This window comes from Polyodon spathula, chromosome 48 (genome assembly GCF_017654505.1).
Source record: "Polyodon spathula isolate WHYD16114869_AA chromosome 48, ASM1765450v1, whole genome shotgun sequence".
NCBI lineage: Eukaryota > Metazoa > Chordata > Actinopteri > Acipenseriformes > Polyodontidae > Polyodon > Polyodon spathula.
Genome location: NC_054581.1, coordinates 2,231,617 through 2,251,363, shown reverse-complemented (window position 1 = coordinate 2,251,363; position 19,747 = coordinate 2,231,617). Strand labels below are relative to the sequence as shown.

Sequence of the window (19,747 nt, the reverse complement as noted above, 5' to 3'; positions counted from 1 at the left end):
ACAATTAACTAGAGGTTTGAACTAGAGCTGATTCATATACTGTATTTTATTCCTAACAATAACAATAGTGCATGTAAAAAGTGATTGAATTATAAAATAACCTATAATCAGGAATATTAAATTGAAGAGTTGCCCACTCCTTTTTGGAGACTAAAAAAAATTGTGTTCATCACTTGCATCACCTTGTTGCTGTGATGTCACTTCCTGTATGTTTGCAGTGAAGCCCCGGGCAGTGCTGCTGTGCTGCTCCTCTCTCTCCAGCACAGGCACGTGAAGATGGCTGGAGTTTTTATCGTGTTCACGGCATTGCTGCTGTGTCTCCCAGGTAAGAACCTCCAAAGGATATGAAGCCAGATAGCTACAAATCTGATACTAAACAGCTGTATGTTTTTAGTTCTGTGCAATATCAGTTGACAAAGAAAACAGATGCATTCTGATATCAGGATTAGTTTTTCTTTCCAAATCAGATTGTATTGTTGTATTGTAATTGCAATACTTTTTATCCTGACTCTGTCCACAGATTTCTCTGATGGTATCAACGTTCGTCAGTTCCCTCCTTCACTGATTAAGAGTCCTGGACACTCTGCTGAACTCCAGTGTTCTCATGATGATGGCAGCTATAACCAGATATACTGGTACCAGCAAACAAGGAAAGGAGCTTTGGATCTGATTGGGTATCTTAGCTATACAGATGTAAAACCAGAAGAGAAGTTTAAGGAAAGATTTAAAATGACTGGAAAAGCAACTGAGAGGGGCTCTTTAACAATCTCTAATCTAACAAAAGAAGACAGCGCCATTTACTACTGTGCAGCCAGCAAAGCACAGTGCTGAAGATCCCCTCTCTCCTCTACAAAAACCCTCCCAAGCCACAACCTTACCAGCACTCACATAAGAACACGTCATCTCACCACCTGGCTTTCCAGCCTAACCCTTGAGCCCTTGAGTGCTGCTGGTATGTTGTAATAAGAAATGACCAGCAGAGGGCAACATTGCAAAGCAAATAGTTACAACATCTTGGCAACGTGTTGAGATATACAGTAATTAATTTGCTTCACCTTGTTTCTGTGATGTCACTTCCTGTATGTTTGCAGTGAAACCCCGGGCAGTGCTGCTGTGCTGCTCCTCTTTCTCCAGCACAGGCACGTGAAGATGGTTGGAGTTTTCATTGTGTTCACGGCATTGCTGCTGTGTCTACCAGGTAAGAATCTCCAAAGAATATGAAGCCAGATAGCAACAAAATTGATTTCATCTAGTTATTTCTCTCAAGACCATCAGAAAGAAACAGAAACACTTGTAATATGATGATTATTATTGTTTTTTTTACAAGTCAGATTTTCTTGTTTTAAGTCTTGCTGTTGTTGAATTATTTGTAATTGCAGTACATTTTTTATTCTGTCTCTGTCCAGATTTCTCAGATGGTATCAACGTTCGCCAGTCCCCTCCTACACTGATTAAGAGTCCTGGACACTCTGCTGAACTCCAGTGTTCTCATGATGATAGCAACTATTACCAGATGTACTGGTACCAGCAAACAAGGAAAGGAGCTTTGGATCTGATTGGATATCTTAGCTATACAGATGTAAAACCAGAAGAGAAGTTTAAGAAAAGATTCGATTTAACTGGAGATGGGAGTAAGGCAGGTTCTTTAACCATCTCCAGTGTAACAGCTGAAGACAGTGCTGTGTACTTCTGTGCAGCCAGCATACACAGTGCTGCAGATCACCTCTCTCCTCTACAATAACCCTGTCTAGCCACAACCTCCCCTGTGCTTTCATGAGAACACGTCATCTCACCACCTGCTTCAATTCACTGTCTAGCACTATCAGCTCATCGCAGATAACTCACACAGGAGTGATTATGAAACACCTGCCATCTGCAGCACACACTTTAGTGCAAGTGGGCCGTCCTTCACATGACTGGTTCATTTGCTATTTATTTGCTGTGTGGGCGTGTCATTTCCTGTAACGTTTCAGCAAACCCTGACCCAATCAGCCCCTGTGTCTCAGAGTGTCCACAATTCCACAGCAAGGACTGCAGGAGGGCATTATCAGGAGAGATGAGCTCCAGCCTGCTTTTATTCTTTATATACCACTGGCTGCCAAGTACGACTGCTTTAGAATGATATCATGACATACAAGCTGCCTCTATTAATAGCAGCTGAAGAGCACACGCAGCAGAGAAGCAAAGAAAGAAAGAAAGAAAGAAAGAAAGAAAGAAAGAAAGAAAGAAAGAGTCTGATATTTGGAATATGTTCTGTGTTGTCATTTTTGCTGAATAGTTACATGAAGTTTCTTTCTTTCTTCTACAGCAGCAGAGACAAGACAATTACACAAACATGCTGACGAGTAATATTTACAAAAGGGTTGATATTTAAAGCTATTATTAAGTATGAACTGTGACTATATTTAAACACGTGTCACATTTATAAAACTACAGATGAAATCAGCAGGTGTTTTTAGGTTCTGTTTGGTTTGTTTATTCTTAATTTGGTATCTTGAAAGGGAGATTTATTTTCCTTTTCAATACCAATAATTTCCACTGATATTTATCTGACATATTTCCACTGTTTTATTTTTATGTTGCAGGCCCCAGTCAGGGGATTGGAGTCTCTCAAACCCCCCAGGTCCTCTTGCAGGGAGCAGGAGGTTCTGCAGGGATGTTCTGTGAGCACGATGGGGACAGCACCTACACCCAAATGTACTGGTACCGTCAGCTGAGAGGACAAGGGATTCAGTTACTAGTATTCTCAGAGTTTTATAGAGATCCAGAATTTGAAAAGGACTTCAATGAACACAGATATGAAGTCAACAGATCTTCAGTAAACAAGGGGTCTTTAAAGATTAAGAAACTGGAGCCGGGTGACAGTGGCCTGTACTTCTGCTCAGCGAGCAAACACAGTGATACAATCCCACTGCAGCACCTGGCAAAAAGCACTCTGCCTTCTCTACTACCAGCTCTAGTGCTGTAGTAATGGAAGTGAGCTGCAGGGGGCGACATTGTAACAGAAATAGGTAAAATATATTGTTATAGGGAATCTGTTTCTCTATTTGTATTAGTATGGTTTTGCAGCACTAAAAAAAAAACCTCTCCTGCTGCTGTGATGTCACTTCCTGTCTTGTCATGCTGTATGTTTGCAGTGAAGCCCCGGGCAGTGCTGCTGTGCTGCTCCTCTCTCTCCAGCACAGGCACGTGAAGATGGCTGGAGTTTTTATTGTGTTCACAGCATTGCTGCTGTGTCTCCCAGGTAAGAACCGCCAAAGGATATGAAGCCAGATAGGAACAAGACTGACACTAAACTACGATGTTTTTATTTGGAGAAATATTATAATGAGACAATTATTTACAAATTTGATTTTGTTGTTGTATGTGTTGCTCTCTTTGTAATAATTTGTAATTGCACTCTTTTTTTATCCTTTCCCTGTCAGATTTCTCAGATGGTATCAACATTGTCCAGTCCCCTCCTTCTCTGTTTGTGAGTCCTGGACACTCTGCTGAACTCCAGTGCTATCACGGTGATAGCAGCTATACCCGCATGTACTGGTACCAGCAAACCAGGAAAGGAGCTTTGGAGCTGATTGGATATGAGTATGGCACAATATACCCTGAAGAAAAGTTTAAAGAAAGATTCAGAATGACTGGAAAAGCAACAGAGAAGGGCTTTTTAACCATCTCCAGTGTAACAGCTGAAGACAGTGCTGTGTACTTCTGTGCAGCCAGCATACACAGTGCTGCAGATCACCTCTCTCCTCTACAATAACCCTGTCTAGCCACAACCTCCCCTGTGCTTTCATGAGAACACGTCATCTCACCACCTGCTTCAATTCACTGTCTAGCACTATCAGCTCATCGCAGATAACTCACACAGGAGTGATTATGAAACACCTGCCATCTGCAGCACACACTTTAGTGCAAGTGGGCCGTCCTTCACATGACTGGTTCATTTGCTATTTATTTGCTGTGTGGGCGTGTCATTTCCTGTAACGTTTCAGCAAACCCTGACCCAATCAGCCCCTGTGTCTCAGAGTGTCCACAATTCCACAGCAAGGACTGCAGGAGGGCATTATCAGGAGAGATGAGCTCCAGCCTGCTTTTATTCTTTATATACCACTGGCTGCCAAGTACGACTGCTTTAGAATGATATCATGACATACAAGCTGCCTCTATTAATAGCAGCTGAAGAGCACACGCAGCAGAGAAGCAAAGAAAGAAAGAAAGAAAGAAAGAAAGAAAGAAAGAAAGAAAGAAAGAGTCTGATATTTGGAATATGTTCTGTGTTGTCATTTTTGCTGAATAGTTACATGAAGTTTCTTTCTTTCTTCTACAGCAGCAGAGACAAGACAATTACACAAACATGCTGACGAGTAATATTTACAAAAGGGTTGATATTTAAAGCTATTATTAAGTATGAACTGTGACTATATTTAAACACGTGTCACATTTATAAAACTACAGATGAAATCAGCAGGTGTTTTTAGGTTCTGTTTGGTTTGTTTATTCTTAATTTGGTATCTTGAAAGGGAGATTTATTTTCCTTTTCAATACCAATAATTTCCACTGATATTTATCTGACATATTTCCACTGTTTTATTTTTATGTTGCAGGCCCCAGTCAGGGGATTGGAGTCTCTCAAACCCCCCAGGTCCTCTTGCAGGGAGCAGGAGGTTCTGCAGGGATGTTCTGTGAGCACGATGGGGACAGCACCTACACCCAAATGTACTGGTACCGTCAGCTGAGAGGACAAGGGATTCAGTTACTAGTATTCTCAGAGTTTTATAGAGATCCAGAATTTGAAAAGGACTTCAATGAACACAGATATGAAGTCAACAGATCTTCAGTAAACAAGGGGTCTTTAAAGATTAAGAAACTGGAGCCGGGTGACAGTGGCCTGTACTTCTGCTCAGCGAGCAAACACAGTGATACAATCCCACTGCAGCACCTGGCAAAAAGCACTCTGCCTTCTCTACTACCAGCTCTAGTGCTGTAGTAATGGAAGTGAGCTGCAGGGGGCGACATTGTAACAGAAATAGGTAAAATATATTGTTATAGGGAATCTGTTTCTCTATTTGTATTAGTATGGTTTTGCAGCACTAAAAAAAAAACCTCTCCTGCTGCTGTGATGTCACTTCCTGTCTTGTCATGCTGTATGTTTGCAGTGAAGCCCCGGGCAGTGCTGCTGTGCTGCTCCTCTCTCTCCAGCACAGGCACGTGAAGATGGCTGGAGTTTTTATTGTGTTCACAGCATTGCTGCTGTGTCTCCCAGGTAAGAACCGCCAAAGGATATGAAGCCAGATAGGAACAAGACTGACACTAAACTACGATGTTTTTATTTGGAGAAATATTATAATGAGACAATTATTTACAAATTTGATTTTGTTGTTGTATGTGTTGCTCTCTTTGTAATAATTTGTAATTGCACTCTTTTTTTATCCTTTCCCTGTCAGATTTCTCAGATGGTATCAACATTGTCCAGTCCCCTCCTTCTCTGTTTGTGAGTCCTGGACACTCTGCTGAACTCCAGTGCTATCACGGTGATAGCAGCTATACCCGCATGTACTGGTACCAGCAAACCAGGAAAGGAGCTTTGGAGCTGATTGGATATGAGTATGGCACAATATACCCTGAAGAAAAGTTTAAAGAAAGATTCAGAATGACTGGAAAAGCAACAGAGAAGGGCTTTTTAACCATCTCCAGTGTAACAGCTGAAGACAGTGCTGTGTACTTCTGTGCAGCCAGCATACACAGTGCTGCAGATCACCTCTCTCCTCTACAATAAGTGTTCCTAGCTACAGCTTGCATGAGAACATTTCATCTCAACACCTGGCTTTTTCAACGTGGTTTATCGGCACCACCACCTGCTCTGCTGTCATTTCCTGTCTTGTGATATTCATGAAACTCAATGCAGGGCAGTGCTGCTGTGCTGCTCCTGTCTCTCCAGCCCCGAGACGTCAGCATGGCTGGAGTTTCAATTGCATTCTCTGCTTTCCTGCTGTGTCTCCCCTGTGCAAATCTCTAACTCATACTGACAGTGATACAAAACACAACTACAGAATGATTCTTATTGTATTTTGTGATTTTTTCCCTTCATATTTGCTGTTTGTTTTTCATTACTGCCTATGTAGACAGACCCAGTATCAGTGTTGACCAGCCCCTCCTTCACTGAGTGAAACACTAGGACAGTCTGTCATCGTGGTGACTGCAGGGAAACTCACATGAATCAGAGGTGATAATCACTGAGGAATGTTCATTATCCCTCCAGAACATTGCAAGCATGATAATCAATTAACCAATCAGCGCCTGACCACATTCCACACTTGTCCTGCTTACCAAGGGGATCAGAGACATCGCTGGAGTTTCCATGCGTTTTCTTTTTTAAGAGCGAGACATTTGCTTGAGAAAAATGTCTCGTCTAAAATGTTTTTTTGCATTTCCATTCGCTCAGTTTATTTTACTCGAGTAAACCGGGCTTTTCAACCGACGTCATGCATATGAATGGGAAAGGTGGGGGTTGATATGTAAATTAGCATGTGTAAAGTTCTCCTCCTGTTTTTGAAGATTATTAGTGAAATTTTGTGAAATTGTGGTCTCCATGCGCAGAGAACTGGTACACAAGTGACTCTAAGCTGCTGTAATAAAGCAGAATTCTTCGTGCCTGGCTGGTTATAATATGTTTTACTACTCTTGCCCAAAATTGTTTTTCAAATGTCATTAGTGGGGTGTCATGTCGTTAGTAGTGAATACTGCTTCAACTAATTTATCCATTACCCATTAATTAAAAATGAACTCGGAGGTATAAAATTTAAATGAGCAACAGGTATTGCAGATCACCATGACTGAAAACAGGCTGAGACGTTATATATCTATCCCTTTCATTCAGGCAATACAGCATATAGGGGATCAGGTGATGCTGCTTATACTGCCCTGGCTTAGAAACCCTATCTGTCTGCACAACTGACAGCTGCTGAGGAAGCATTCAACACCACGCTCGGGCAAATACGGGTAGTGGGCACTTGAAAGGGAGGTGGTGGATACTGATGAAACGGACAGAAGTGCAGCATTAGTTTGTTCCCAAAATTGCCACTGCCTGCTATATCCTGCACAAACTCTTGTCAACAACAAAATGAGGTGTTCAGGAAACAGTGGTTGCCTGTGAGACAGACAGGGAATGTTACTAGCGTTGGCAAGTCTCACAAGAAAAAAAAGTGGCACTGCTTTTCAAAACAAGCACAACCAACGTTAACATGTTTATGCAAATTCCAACCTGCTTCTCAAACAAAAAAACAAGTCCAATCTTACTTATTATAAGCGAACTGTGAAGGTTCTCTCAGCTTCAATTGGACAGCAGCGATCTGAGGAGGCTCGTGCTGTCAGAGATTCTCTCCTTTCTTTTAAGTTGTGTTGGATTTACTGTTGTGTAAAATATGAAATGACGCAAACAAATAAAACAAAACCAGTACGTTCGTTTGCAATTTTATTTGGTCAGTTCTGAGAGGGCATCAACAACTTGTTGGATGTTGTTGTGCTGTTTTGGGCGATCGAGCTGGCTCTTGACATCCAGCTCACCAACTATATTTATTAACGTGGAGGGCAGACACGCGTTGGCTTCGGACATAGCTGGGGTCAAATAAAAGGACGGGAATTAATTCACTTAGGCATTTCAGCAGCTCACTTCCTCTTCGTGTTTAACTTTAGCGTAGTTTTTACAGCAAGGGTATTCTCAAACAGCTGCTTTAATATTATAACAAGGGCATAACGCAGTTCATGTTAAGTGGTTTTATACAGAACTGTAAACCAACAAGAGATATACAACATGACAGGCCAGACACAGCTAAAACCAATATTATCATTAAGGTGAACTACACCACTGCTACCGACAAAACTGCCCATCAGCCAGTTCGTTTCTGCTGTCTTGGAATCCACAGTAACAGCTGACCTGCTCCCTGCAGTATTTATAGTGATGTCACTTAAGGGTAAACAAGCTCATTCACATTTACACGGTGATAACAGATGCATCACTTTATGACAGGGGATCTTTACCATTTACTGTGTCAACAGCCACATGGATTATTGTAGCATCTGTGTGGAATCCTAGTGCACATCAAAGGCAGCAGTGGGTTCCACTTGTCATGCAATAGAATAACCACCTTTCCTTTTGCCCTGCCTGCTGTTGTCATTTCCTGTCTAACTCCACTCCCATGTAGTGCTGTGAGTATCGTGCTGGTTTGTATTCTCGCTACACGATGGCTGGAGGATTCATTGTCTTAATTGCATTCCTGCTCTGTCTCCCAGGTAGGATCCCCTGTATTACACTGAAAGAAAGATTGTTAGAGAAGAAACACACTAAACAGATGCAATTGATATATTGAGCCCCGTTCAAAGCTTTCAGTCCTGAGCTGTTTAAATACTTTGTAAAGTCTGTTTTGATTCAGTGAGTCCAGTTTGAAAGTTATTCCTCTAGTTTTGTGTTGGTCTCTTTTGAATGGATCTGTTATTTCTGTTATTTTATTTCTATGTCATCTTCCCTAACTCTTTTGCGTTCCCTGTACAGATCCCTCGGAGGGCATCAGTTTTGAGCAGTCCCCTCCAGTGGGTGAGAGACCTGGGCAGTCTGCAGTGCTTGAGTGTCGTCATGATGATAGCAGCTATAATTACATGTACTGGTATCAGCAATCAAGAGGAGAAGGAGCTTTCAAACTGATTGGATATGCTTTCATGACACAAGAAGCAACCTATGAAGATGGTTTTAAAACACGATTCACTTTCACTAAACAAGCAGCTGAGAGGGGCTCTTTAACCATCTCTAATCTAACAAAGGAAGACAGCGCCATTTACTACTGTGCAGCCAGCAAAGCACAGTGCTGCAGATCCCCTCTCTCCTCTACAAAAACCCTTCCAAGCCACAACCTTACCAGCGCTCACATAAGAACACGTCATCTCACCACCTGGCTTTCCAACCTAACCCTTGAGCCCTTGAGTGCTGCTGGTATGTTGTAATAAGAAGTGACCAGCAGAGGGCAACATTATAAAACAAATAGAGGAATATTACATTTCAAGAGTTGCTGATTTGTTTTGGGAGCTTTTGAATTAAAATGTTACTCATCATTTGCTTCACCTTGTTGCTGTGATGTCACTTCCTGTATGTTTGCAGTGAAGCCCCGGGCAGTGCTGCTGTGCTGCTCCTCTCTCTCCAGCACAGGCACGTGAAGATGGCTGGAGTTTTCATTGTGTTCACGGCATTGCTGCTGTGTCTCCCATGTAAGAACCTCCAAACACAATGAAGCCCAATAGCTACAAGACTGACATCCTCTATTATTTCTCTCAAGACAAATAGAAAGAAACAGAGAAAACTTCTAATATGATGATTATTATTGTTTTTTTTTTACAAATCAATTTTCTTGTTTTAAATCTTACTGATGTTGAATTACTTGTAATTGCAATGCATTTTCTATTTTGTCTCTGTCCAGACTTCTCTGATGGTAACGTTCACCAGTCCCCTCCTTCACTGTTTAAGACTTCCGGACAGTCTGCTGAACTTCAGTGCTCTCATAATATTAACAGCTATAACCAAATGTCCTGGTACCAGCAAACAAGGAAAGGAGCTTTGGATCTCATTGGATATCTTTACTATAAAGATGTAAATCCAGAAGAGAAGTTTAAGAAAAGATTCGATTTAACTGGAGATGGGAGTAAGGCAGGTTCTTTAATCATCTCCAGTGTAACAGCTGAAGACAGTGCTGTGTACTTCTGTGCAGCCAGCATACACAGTGCTGCAGATCACCTCTCTCCTCTACAATAACCCTGCCTAGCCACAACCTCCCCTGCGCTTACATGAGAACACGTCATCTCACCACCTGCTTCAACTCACTGTCTAGCACTATCAGCTCATCACAGAGAACTCACACAGGAGTGATTATGAAACACCTGCCATCTGCAGCACACACTTTAGTGCAAGTGGGCCGTCCTTCACATGACTGGTTCATTTGCTATTTATTTGCTGTGTGGGCGTGTCATTTCCTGTAATGTTTCAGCAAACCCTGACCCAATCAGCCCCTGTGTCTCAGAGTGTCCACAATTCCACAGCAAGGACTGCAGGAGGGCATTATCAGGAGAGATGAGCTCCAGCCTGCTTTTATTCTTTATATACCACTGGCTGCCAAGTACGACTGCTTTAGAATGATATCATGACATACAAGCTGCCTGTACAAGACAATTACACAAACATGCTGACGAGTAATATTTACAAAAGGGTTGATATTTAAAGCTATTATTAACTATGAACTGTGACTATATTTAAATAATTGTTTAATTTACAAAACTACAAATTAAATCAGCAAGTGTTCAGGCATTTTAGGTTCTACTTGGTTTATTCTTAATTTGGTATCTTGAAAGCGAGATTGATTTTCCTTTTCAATAACAATAATTTCCACTGATATTTATCTCACATATTTCCACTATTTTTTTATTTATTTTATTTTGCAGGCCCCAGTCAGGGGATTGGAGTCTCTCAAACCCCCCAGGTCCTCTTGCAGGGAGCAGGAGGTTCTGCAGGGATGTTCTGTGAGCACGATGGTGGTGCTGAGTACAATCAAATGTACTGGTACCGTCAGCTGAGAGGACAAGGGATTCAGTTACTAGTATTCTCTGTGTTTGGCAGTGACCCACAATTTGAAAAGGATTTCAATGAAGAGAGATATGAAGTCAGCAGATCTTCAGTAAACAAGGGCTCTTTAAAGATTAAGAAACTGGAGCCGGGTGACAGTGCCCTGTACTTCTGCTCAGCGAGCAAACACAGTGATACAATCCCACTGCAGCACCTGGCAAAAAGCACTCTGCCTTCTCTACTACCAGCTCTAGTGCTGTAGTAATGGAAGTGAGCTGCAGGGGGCGACATTGTAACAGAAATAGGTATTGAAGGGAATCTTTTTTTCTATTTGTATTATTCACGTTTATTTAACACCTATAATTACTGTACAGCTGCTTAAACAATATATATATATATATATATATATATATATATATATATATATATATATATATATATATATAGTTACATTCCTTTACATTGTAAAAGTCTGTTATTTATGATTAAAGACCATTTTTATTGTCCACTGTTCTTGTAAATGCTAGTTCTTCAGATTGATTTTTAAAAGCCAACAAAACAACTTCAATAAAACTATTCAGTGTAATTCAATTATTTCTTGATTAACCACTAGCCAATGTATCAATACATGAACAGGTGAATTACAGTGTTTTTAAATACATTAAGGTTCTAGTGACATTATAATTTATTAGAATGAGGCTCAAGGCAGCAGCATCCAGAGATACAAATTATAGCTTAGAGTAATCTCAGCTTGCTCGTGTGTTATTTGTATAATATTTGATAAAGGAACAGGATTGTATTGTTTGGAACACAGTGCATCATGAAGAGGTCATGGATATCTGAGTCTCGCTCTCTGTTTCTCTTTCCTCTCTGTTTCAGACACCAGGATGTCTTCACAAGGCTTCTATCAAAGGCATTGTTCTTTGTGTCGAGTTTGATTCTCTTGTTCAGTGAAGAATGATTCGCTGGCTCTAGTGTGGGGATTTCAAAGGGTACCCTTACCCCAGGGTTAAATGACACACTGGGAATTGGAGGAACAAGCTTTTGAAAGTCACAATTAACATGTGATGACGCAGGAAGGACTGATGACTTTACAACCAACACTGAGTACTAACGACTTCCTTTGTATTGACTACAATTAACTAGAGGCTTGAACTAGAGCTGATTCATATACTGTATTATATTCCTAACAATAACAATAGTGCATGAAAAATGTGATTGAATTAAATAATAACCTATAATCAGGAATATTAAATTGAAGAGTTGCCCACTCCTTTTTGGAGATCAAAAACAAATTGTGTTTAATTACTTACATCTTGGCAACGTGTTGAGATATACAGTAATTAATTTGCTTCACCTTGTTGCTGTGATGTCACTTCCTGTATGTTTGCAGTGAAACCCCGGGCAGTGCTGCTGTGCTACTCCTCTCTCTCCAGCACAGGCACGTGAAGATGGCTGGAGTTTTTATCGTGTTCACGGCATTGCTGCTGTGTCTCCCAGGTAAGAACCTCCAAATTATTTTAAGCCAAATAGCAACATGACTGACACTAAACAGTTGTATGTTTTTAGTTCTGTGCAATATCAATCGACAAAGATGACAGATGCATTCTGATGTCAGGATTATTTTTTGTTTCCAAATCAGATTGTATTGTTGTATTGCAATTGCAATACTTTTTATCCTGACTCTGTCCACAGATTTCTCTGATGGTATCAACATTCGCCAGTCCCCTGCTTCACTGATTAAGAGTCCTGGACACTCTGCTGAACTCCAGTGTTCTCATGATGATGGCAGCTATAACCAGATATACTGGTACCAGCAAACAAGGAAAGGAGCTTTGGATCTGATTGGGTATCTTAACTTTGAAACAGGAAACTCAGAAGACAAGTTTAAGGAAAGATTTAAAATTACTGGAAAAGCAACAGAGAAAAGCTTTTTAACCATCTCCAATCTAACAAAGGAAGACAGCGCCATTTACTACTGTGCAGCCAGCAAAGCACGGTGCTGCAGATCCCCTACAAAAACCCTCCCAAGCCTCAACCTTACCAGCACTCACATAAGAACACGTCATCTCACCACCTGCTTCAAACCACTCTCACTCTCTCACACTGTGTCAGCTTATCTTAGTAGGGCTCTGTGTTCTTATGAGTTGATTTTGCAATTTATAGTTTCTAACAATAAACAGAAAAACAACTACTAGAATCATGTATCTGGTATTGGCAGCAGAAATCCATACATAAAAAAACATTCAAGCGATATGATATAAATCCTAAATGAACAATATCATTTTGTTGATAAAAGTTTTGATTGGGAGTCGCAGTGTGTCTTCTGGTATAAAGTGGTCTGTGAAGATTCTTATATGATAGGGGTTTGGTGTGAATATAGGAAAGGCAAATGTTAATGGGAAAGGAACTATGTGTTCCGTCCTCCCCCAGAGAGAGAAGCGTAGTTGGTTTTGAAATGTCTGGGGTTGGGGTGGTAGGGTGTGTTCAGCACACCTGGTAGCCCGAAATCGTGGTGTGATTTTTGTCTCAATATTATCTTTTGAGGCTCATGTTAAAAATATCACCAAGATTTCTTTTTACCATCTTTGTAACATCGCACGACTAAGATCTTCCCTTAATGCTGTGGACACTGAGAAATTGGTTCATGCTTTTATTGCATCTCGCATTGCTTGTTGTAATGGACTGTTAGCGGGAGTATCTGGAAAGGTTCTCCAGAGACTCCAGATGGTCCAGAAAGCAGTAGCCCAGGTTTTAACCAAAACCCCAGTCTCTGCTCACATCACTCCAGTCTTGGCTTCTCTCCATTGGTTACCGGTGAGGTATAGAATTGATTTAAAAATGTTCTTACTTATGTATAAAGCATTAAATAATCTGGCTCCAGTTTAGCAAAGGGATTTATTAACAGTTCATGCTCCCACATGTGCCTTGAGATCTGCAGAGCAAAAACTATCACATTTTCCAAAAACTAGGCTGCAATCAATGGATGATCGGGCCTATTCCTGCTATACACCACGTCTCTGGAGTACTCTTCCTAGTGCACTGAGAGAGGCTCCTTCTGTTGATGTTTTTAAATCTCTTCTAAAAGCATACCTCTTCACTATGGCTTTTGAAATTGTTTATCAGTGTTCTCTTTGTTGTTTGTATGTTGAGTTTTGTTACTTATTTATCTATCATTGCTTTTATGATTGTAAGTGCTTATTTTTATTGTCTTTTTACTGTATAAATTGTATAGCGCTTTGTGATTCTTTGAAAAGCACTTTAGAACTGTAATATATTATTATACATTTCATATCACCCACTAATGTTCTCTTAATACATGAACACAAGTAGTGAATCAAAGTAGTAAGAGGTCTCTGCTCTTCATAATCAGAACCCTGCAACAGCCTTTCCTTGGTTTCATAAAGCAATATACTGTACATCTTACGATAAGCAGAAGAACAGTGAAGTTACACAATCAGCAATTGCAAATGTTGTCAAAGCAAAGATGCAGCAGTTTATGACAGGGGATCTTTACCATTTACTGTGTCAACAACCACATGGATTATTGTAGCATCTGTGTGGAATCCTAGTGCACATCAAAGGCAGCAGTGGGTTCCACTTGTCATGCAATAGAATAACCACCTTCCCTTTTGCCCTGCCTGCTGTTGTCATTTCCTGTCTAACGCCACTCCCATGTAATGCTGTGAGTATCGTGCTGGTTTGTATTCTCTCTACACGATGGCTGGAGGATTCATTGTCTTAATTGCATTCCTGCTCTGTGTCCCAGGTAGGATCCCCTGTATTACACTGAAAGAAAGATTGTTAGAGAAGAAACACACTGAATAGATACAATTGATATATTGAGCCCCGTTCAAAGCTTTCAGTCCTGAGCTGTTTAAATACTGTGTAAAGTCTGTTTTGATTCAGTGAATCCAGTTTGAAATTCATTCTTCTAGTTTTGTGTAGGTCTCTTTTGAATGGGTCTGTTATTTCTGTTATTTTATTTCTATGTCATCTTCCCTAACTCTTTTGCGTTCCCTGTACAGATCCCTCGGAGGGCATCAGTTTTGAGCAGTCCCCTCCAGTGGGTGAGAGACCTGGGCAGTCTGCAGTGCTTGAGTGTCGTCATGATGATAGCAGCTATTATTACATGTACTGGTATCAGCAATCAAGAGGAGAAGGAGCTTTCAAACTCATCGGATCTGCATACATGACACAAGAAGCAACCTATGAAGATGGTTTTAAAACACGATTCACTTTCACTAAACAAGCAGCTGAGAGGGGCTCTTTAACCATCTCTAATCTAACAAAAGAAGACAGCGCCATTTACTACTGTGCAGCCAGCAAAGCACAGTGCTGCAGATCCCCTCTCTCCTCTACAAAAACCCTCCCAAGCCACAACCTTACCAGCGCTCACATAAGAACACGTCATCTCACCACCTGGCTTTCCAACCTAACCCTTGAGCCCTTGAGTGCTGCTGGTATGTTGTAATAAGAACTGACCAGCAGAGGGCAACATTGCAAAGCAAATAGTTCCAACATCTTGGCAATGTGCTGAGATATGCAGTAATTAATTTGCTTCACCTTGTTGCTGTGATGTCACTTCCTGTATGTTTGCAGTGAAGCCCCGGGCAGTGCTGCTGTGCTGCTCCTCTCTCTCCAGCACAGGCACGTGAAGATGGCTGGAGTTTTTATTGTGTTCACAGCATTGCTGCTGTGTCTCCCAGGTAAGAACCTCCAAATGATTAATTATTTTATTTCAGAAAAAAAGATTACATCTGATACTACTAGTTATTGTTTCCTAACCAATGCTATTGTTTTCTTTTTCTTTTTTTAATTTCACTTCCTAATTCTGTCCCTTTTCACAGATTTCTCTGTTGGTAACGTCCGCCAGTCCCCTCCTTCACTGTCTGAGAGTCCTGGACACTCTGCTGAACTCCAGTGTTCTCATGATGTTAGCAGCTATAGTCGCATGTACTGGTACCAGCAATCAAGGGAAGGAGCTTTGAAACTGATTGGATATCTTTACTATAAAGATGTAAAACCAGAAGAGAAGTTTAATGAAAGATTCAATTTAACTGGAGATGCAGAGAAGGCCGGTTCTTTAACTATCTCCAGTGTAACAGCTGAAGACAGTGCTGTGTACTTCTGTGCAGCCAGCATACACAGTGCTGCAGATCCCCTCTCTCCTCTACAATAACCCTGCCTAGCCACAACCTCCCCTGCGCTTACATGAGAACACGTCATCTCACAACCTGGCTTTTTCAATCTAATCATTGAGCCCTTAAAGGACTAAGGGTATGTTATGATAAGAAGTGGCCAGCAGAGGGCAACATTGCAAAACAAATGTTAATGTTTGCAGACACCTTTATCCAGTCAACTTACAGGTGTTATAGAGCAAAAACAGCATTTAAATACAGTGTAGTTTACAGCAAGTGCAAATACTACTAGTATACAATATGAGATAAGAAGTAACAAGTTAGGATTCAGACTATGTGTATCTACAATTATTATAATAATAGTGTAATAGTGCAAGGATAGTGCATCAGCCTGAGAGCCAGTAACATGGTGGTTAGGGCAGGCAAGTCCAGAGCAGAGCAGGAGTGGCGGATCAAGAGATCTGCAAGTGCAGTCTAAACAGGGGGGTCTTGAGGAGGTGGTGGAAGACAGTGAGAGACAGAGAAGTCCTGATGTTCTCCGATAGCTGGTTCCACCACAAAGGGGCTAGGGAAGAGAAGGAGCGGGCTCGGGAGGGTAGAGTGGAGGGAAGGCATGAAAAGTTGGTCAGTAGAGGAGGAGCGGAGAGGGCGAGAGGGGGTGCAGGTAGACACGAGGGATTGGAGGCAGGAGGTGGCAGTGTGGTGAAGAGAGTGGTAGGCAAGAACAAGGGTCTTGCATTAAATGTGAGCAGAGATAGGTAGCCAGCGGAGGGTACGAAGCAGAGGGGTAGCATGAGAGTAGCGAGGTTGGGAGAAATCAAGACGAGTGGCAGAGTTTTGAATGATCTGAAGGGGGTGGATAGCCGAAGCAGGGAGACCAGCAAGGAGACAGTTACAGTGGTCCAATCTGGAGAGTACAAGAGCTTGGCCCAGGAGTTGGGTGGAGTAAGTAATGAGGAAAGGACAGATTGTTTTGATGTTGCTAAGAATGAAGTGGCAAGTGTGTGACAGGGAGGAGATGTGTTGATAGTAGGAGTGGGAGGGGTCAAGAGTAACACCTGGGTCTTTAGCAGAAGGAGTTGGAGAGAAAGTGATAAAGGCAAGAGAGACTGAGATGGAGGGTCAGAGGAAGGAGGGGAAGCAGAAGAAAAGTAGAGGTCAGATTTAGAGAGGTTGAGAGGATGGGAATGTGTCCAAGCTGAGATAGCTGAGAGACATTCTGACATAGTTACAACATCCCGACAATATGTTTACATATAACACATTTGACTCACTTTGTGCTATGATGTCACTTCCTGTATCTTTGCAGTGAAACCCCGGGCAGTGCTGCTGTGCTACTCCTCTTTCTCCAGCACAGGCACGTGAAGATGGCTGGAGTTTTTATCGTGTTCACGGCATTGCTGCTGTGTCTCCCAGGTAAGAATCTCCAAAGAATATGAAGCCAGATAGCAACAAGATTGACATCATCTAGTTATTTCTCTCAAGACAAACAGAAAGAAACAGAAACACTTGTAATATGATGATTATTATTGTTTTTTTACAAATCAGATTTTCTTGTTTTAAGTCTTGCTGTTGTTGAATTATTTGTAATTGCAATACATTTCTTTGTCCAGATTTCTCAGATGGAATCAACATTCGCCAGTCCCCTCCTTCACTGTCTGAGAGTCCTGGACACTCTGTTGAACTCCAGTGTTCTCATGATGATAGCAACTATTACCAGATGTACTGGTACCAGCAAACAAGAAAAGGAGCTTTGGATCTGATTGGATATCTTTACAATAAAGATGTAAAACCTGAAGAGAAGTTTAAGGAAAGATTTATTTTAACTGGAGATGGGAGTAAGGCAGGTTCTTTAACTATCTCCAGTGTAACAGCTGAAGACAGTGCTGTGTACTTCTGTGCAGCCAGCATACACAGTGCTGCAGATCACCTCTCTCCTCTACAATAACCCTGCCTAGCCACAACCTCCCCTGCGCTTACATGAGAACACGTCATCTCACCACCTGCTTCAATTCACTGTCTAGCACTATCAGCTCATCACAGAGATCTCACACAGGAGTGATTATGAAACACCTGCCATCTGCAGCACACACTTTAGTGCAAGTGGGCCGTCCTTCACATGACTGGTTCATTTGCTATTTATTTGCTGTGTGGGCGTGTCATTTCCTGTAACGTTTCAGCAAACCCTGACCCAATCAGCCCCTGTGTCTCAGAGTGTCCACAATTCCACAGCAAGGACTGCAGGAGGGCATTATCAGGAGAGATGAGCTCCAGCCTGCTTTTATTCTTTATATACCACTGGCTGCCAAGTACGACTGCTTTAGAATGATATCATGACATACAAGCTGCCTCTATTAATAGCAGCTGAAGAGCACATGCAGCAGAGAAGCAAAGAAAGAAAGAAAGAAAGAAAGAAAGAAAGAAAGAAAGAAAGAAAGAAAGAAAGAAAGAAAGAAAGAGTCTGATATTTGGAATATGTTCTGTGTTGTCATTTTTGCTAAATAGTTAAAAACTACATGAAGTCTCTTTCTTTCTTCTACAGCAGCAGAGACAAGACAATTACACAAACATGCTGACGAGTAATATTTACAAAAGGGTTGATATTTAAACCTATTATTAACTATGAACTGTGACTATATTTAAATATGTGTCACATTTATAAAACTACAGATGAAATCAGCAGGTGTTTTAGGTTCTACTTGGTTTATTCTTAATTTGGTATCTTGAAAGGGAGATTTATTTTCCTTTTCAATAACAATAATTTCCACTGATGTTTATCTCACATATTTCCACTATTTTTTTATTTTTTTTTTATTTTGCAGGCCCCAGTCAGGGGATTGGCGTCTCTCAAACCCCCCAGGTCCTCTTGCAGGGAGCAGGAGGTTCTGCAGGGATGTTCTGTGAGCACGATGGTAGTGTTGACTACAAACAAATGTACTGGTACCGTCAGCTGAGAGGACAAGGGATTCAGTTACTAGTATTCTCTGTGTTTGGCAGTGACCCACAATTTGAACAGGACTTTAGCGAGGAGAGATATGAAGTCAACAGATCTTCAGTAACCAAGGGCTCTTTAAAGATTAAGAAACTGGAGCCGGGTGACAGTGCCCTATACTTCTGCTCAGCGAGCAAACACAGTGATACAATCCCACTGCAGCACCTGGCAAAAAACACTCTGCCTTTTCTTCCTCCAGCTCTATTGTTGTAGTAATTGAAGTGAGCTGCAGGGGGCGACATTGTAACAGAAATATGTATTGAAGGGAATCTGTTTTTCTATTTGTATTTGTCAGGTTTATTTAACACCTATAATTACTGTACAGCTGCTTACACAATGCATACAGTTACAGTCCTTTACATTGTAAAAGTCTATTGTTTCTAATTAAGTATTATCCAGACTCAAAGTGTGGTGGCAACATGATGTCCAGAATTTCATATGCATTATCTCATGTCATTGTACTGGCGTCCAGGACACTCCATTGAATGTCTTGGACTGTGTTCATTGTAATGCCAGTTCACCAGAGTCAGTACGAGTATTCTTCATGTCAGCTGACAGCCCTCCTCTGTAATCTCAAGATTTCATTGTTTTTCTTTCCTCTAAGCCCATATAGATTTAAAAGAATCTGAACACTGCACAATGTTTTCTGTGATGCTGGACTGCGCTCCCACGCTCCTCCAGTCTCAGAGGGTTGTTCTATTGTGTTCTTTGTAGCTAATTGAAAATGAATCCACATTTAAAAATTAATTTGACATTAGTTTTGAATGCATGTCATTTATCTCATCATTAATTATTATTACTATTATTATTATTATTATTATTATTATTATTATTATGCAGAAGCCCCCAAGGGATATTTAAACTCATCATTCATTTGCTTCACCGTGTTCCTGTGATGTCACTTCCTGTATGTTTGCAGTGAAGCCCCGGGCAGTGCTGCTGTGCTGCTCCTCTCTCTCCAGCACAGGCACGTGAAGATGGCTGGAGTTTTCATTGTGTTCACAGCATTGCTGCTGT

General features: G+C 41.3%; 1 protein-coding gene and 2 gene segments (V, D, J or C); all 3 read left to right on the top strand.

Moving 5' to 3' along the window:
- The window catches only part of LOC121306486 (lysine-specific demethylase 6B-like), a 665,627-nt gene that overhangs the window by 397,914 nt on the left and 247,966 nt on the right, over positions 1-19,747 (top strand). The gene's annotated exons all lie outside the window — the stretch shown is intronic.
- Positions 66-3,798, top strand: LOC121306515. The segment is given in 2 exon segments: positions 66-325; positions 3,426-3,798. Coding segments are annotated over 2 exon segments (381 nt in total).
- On the top strand, positions 5,018-6,401 carry LOC121306512. The segment is given in 2 exon segments: positions 5,018-5,260; positions 5,442-6,401. Coding segments are annotated over 2 exon segments (456 nt in total).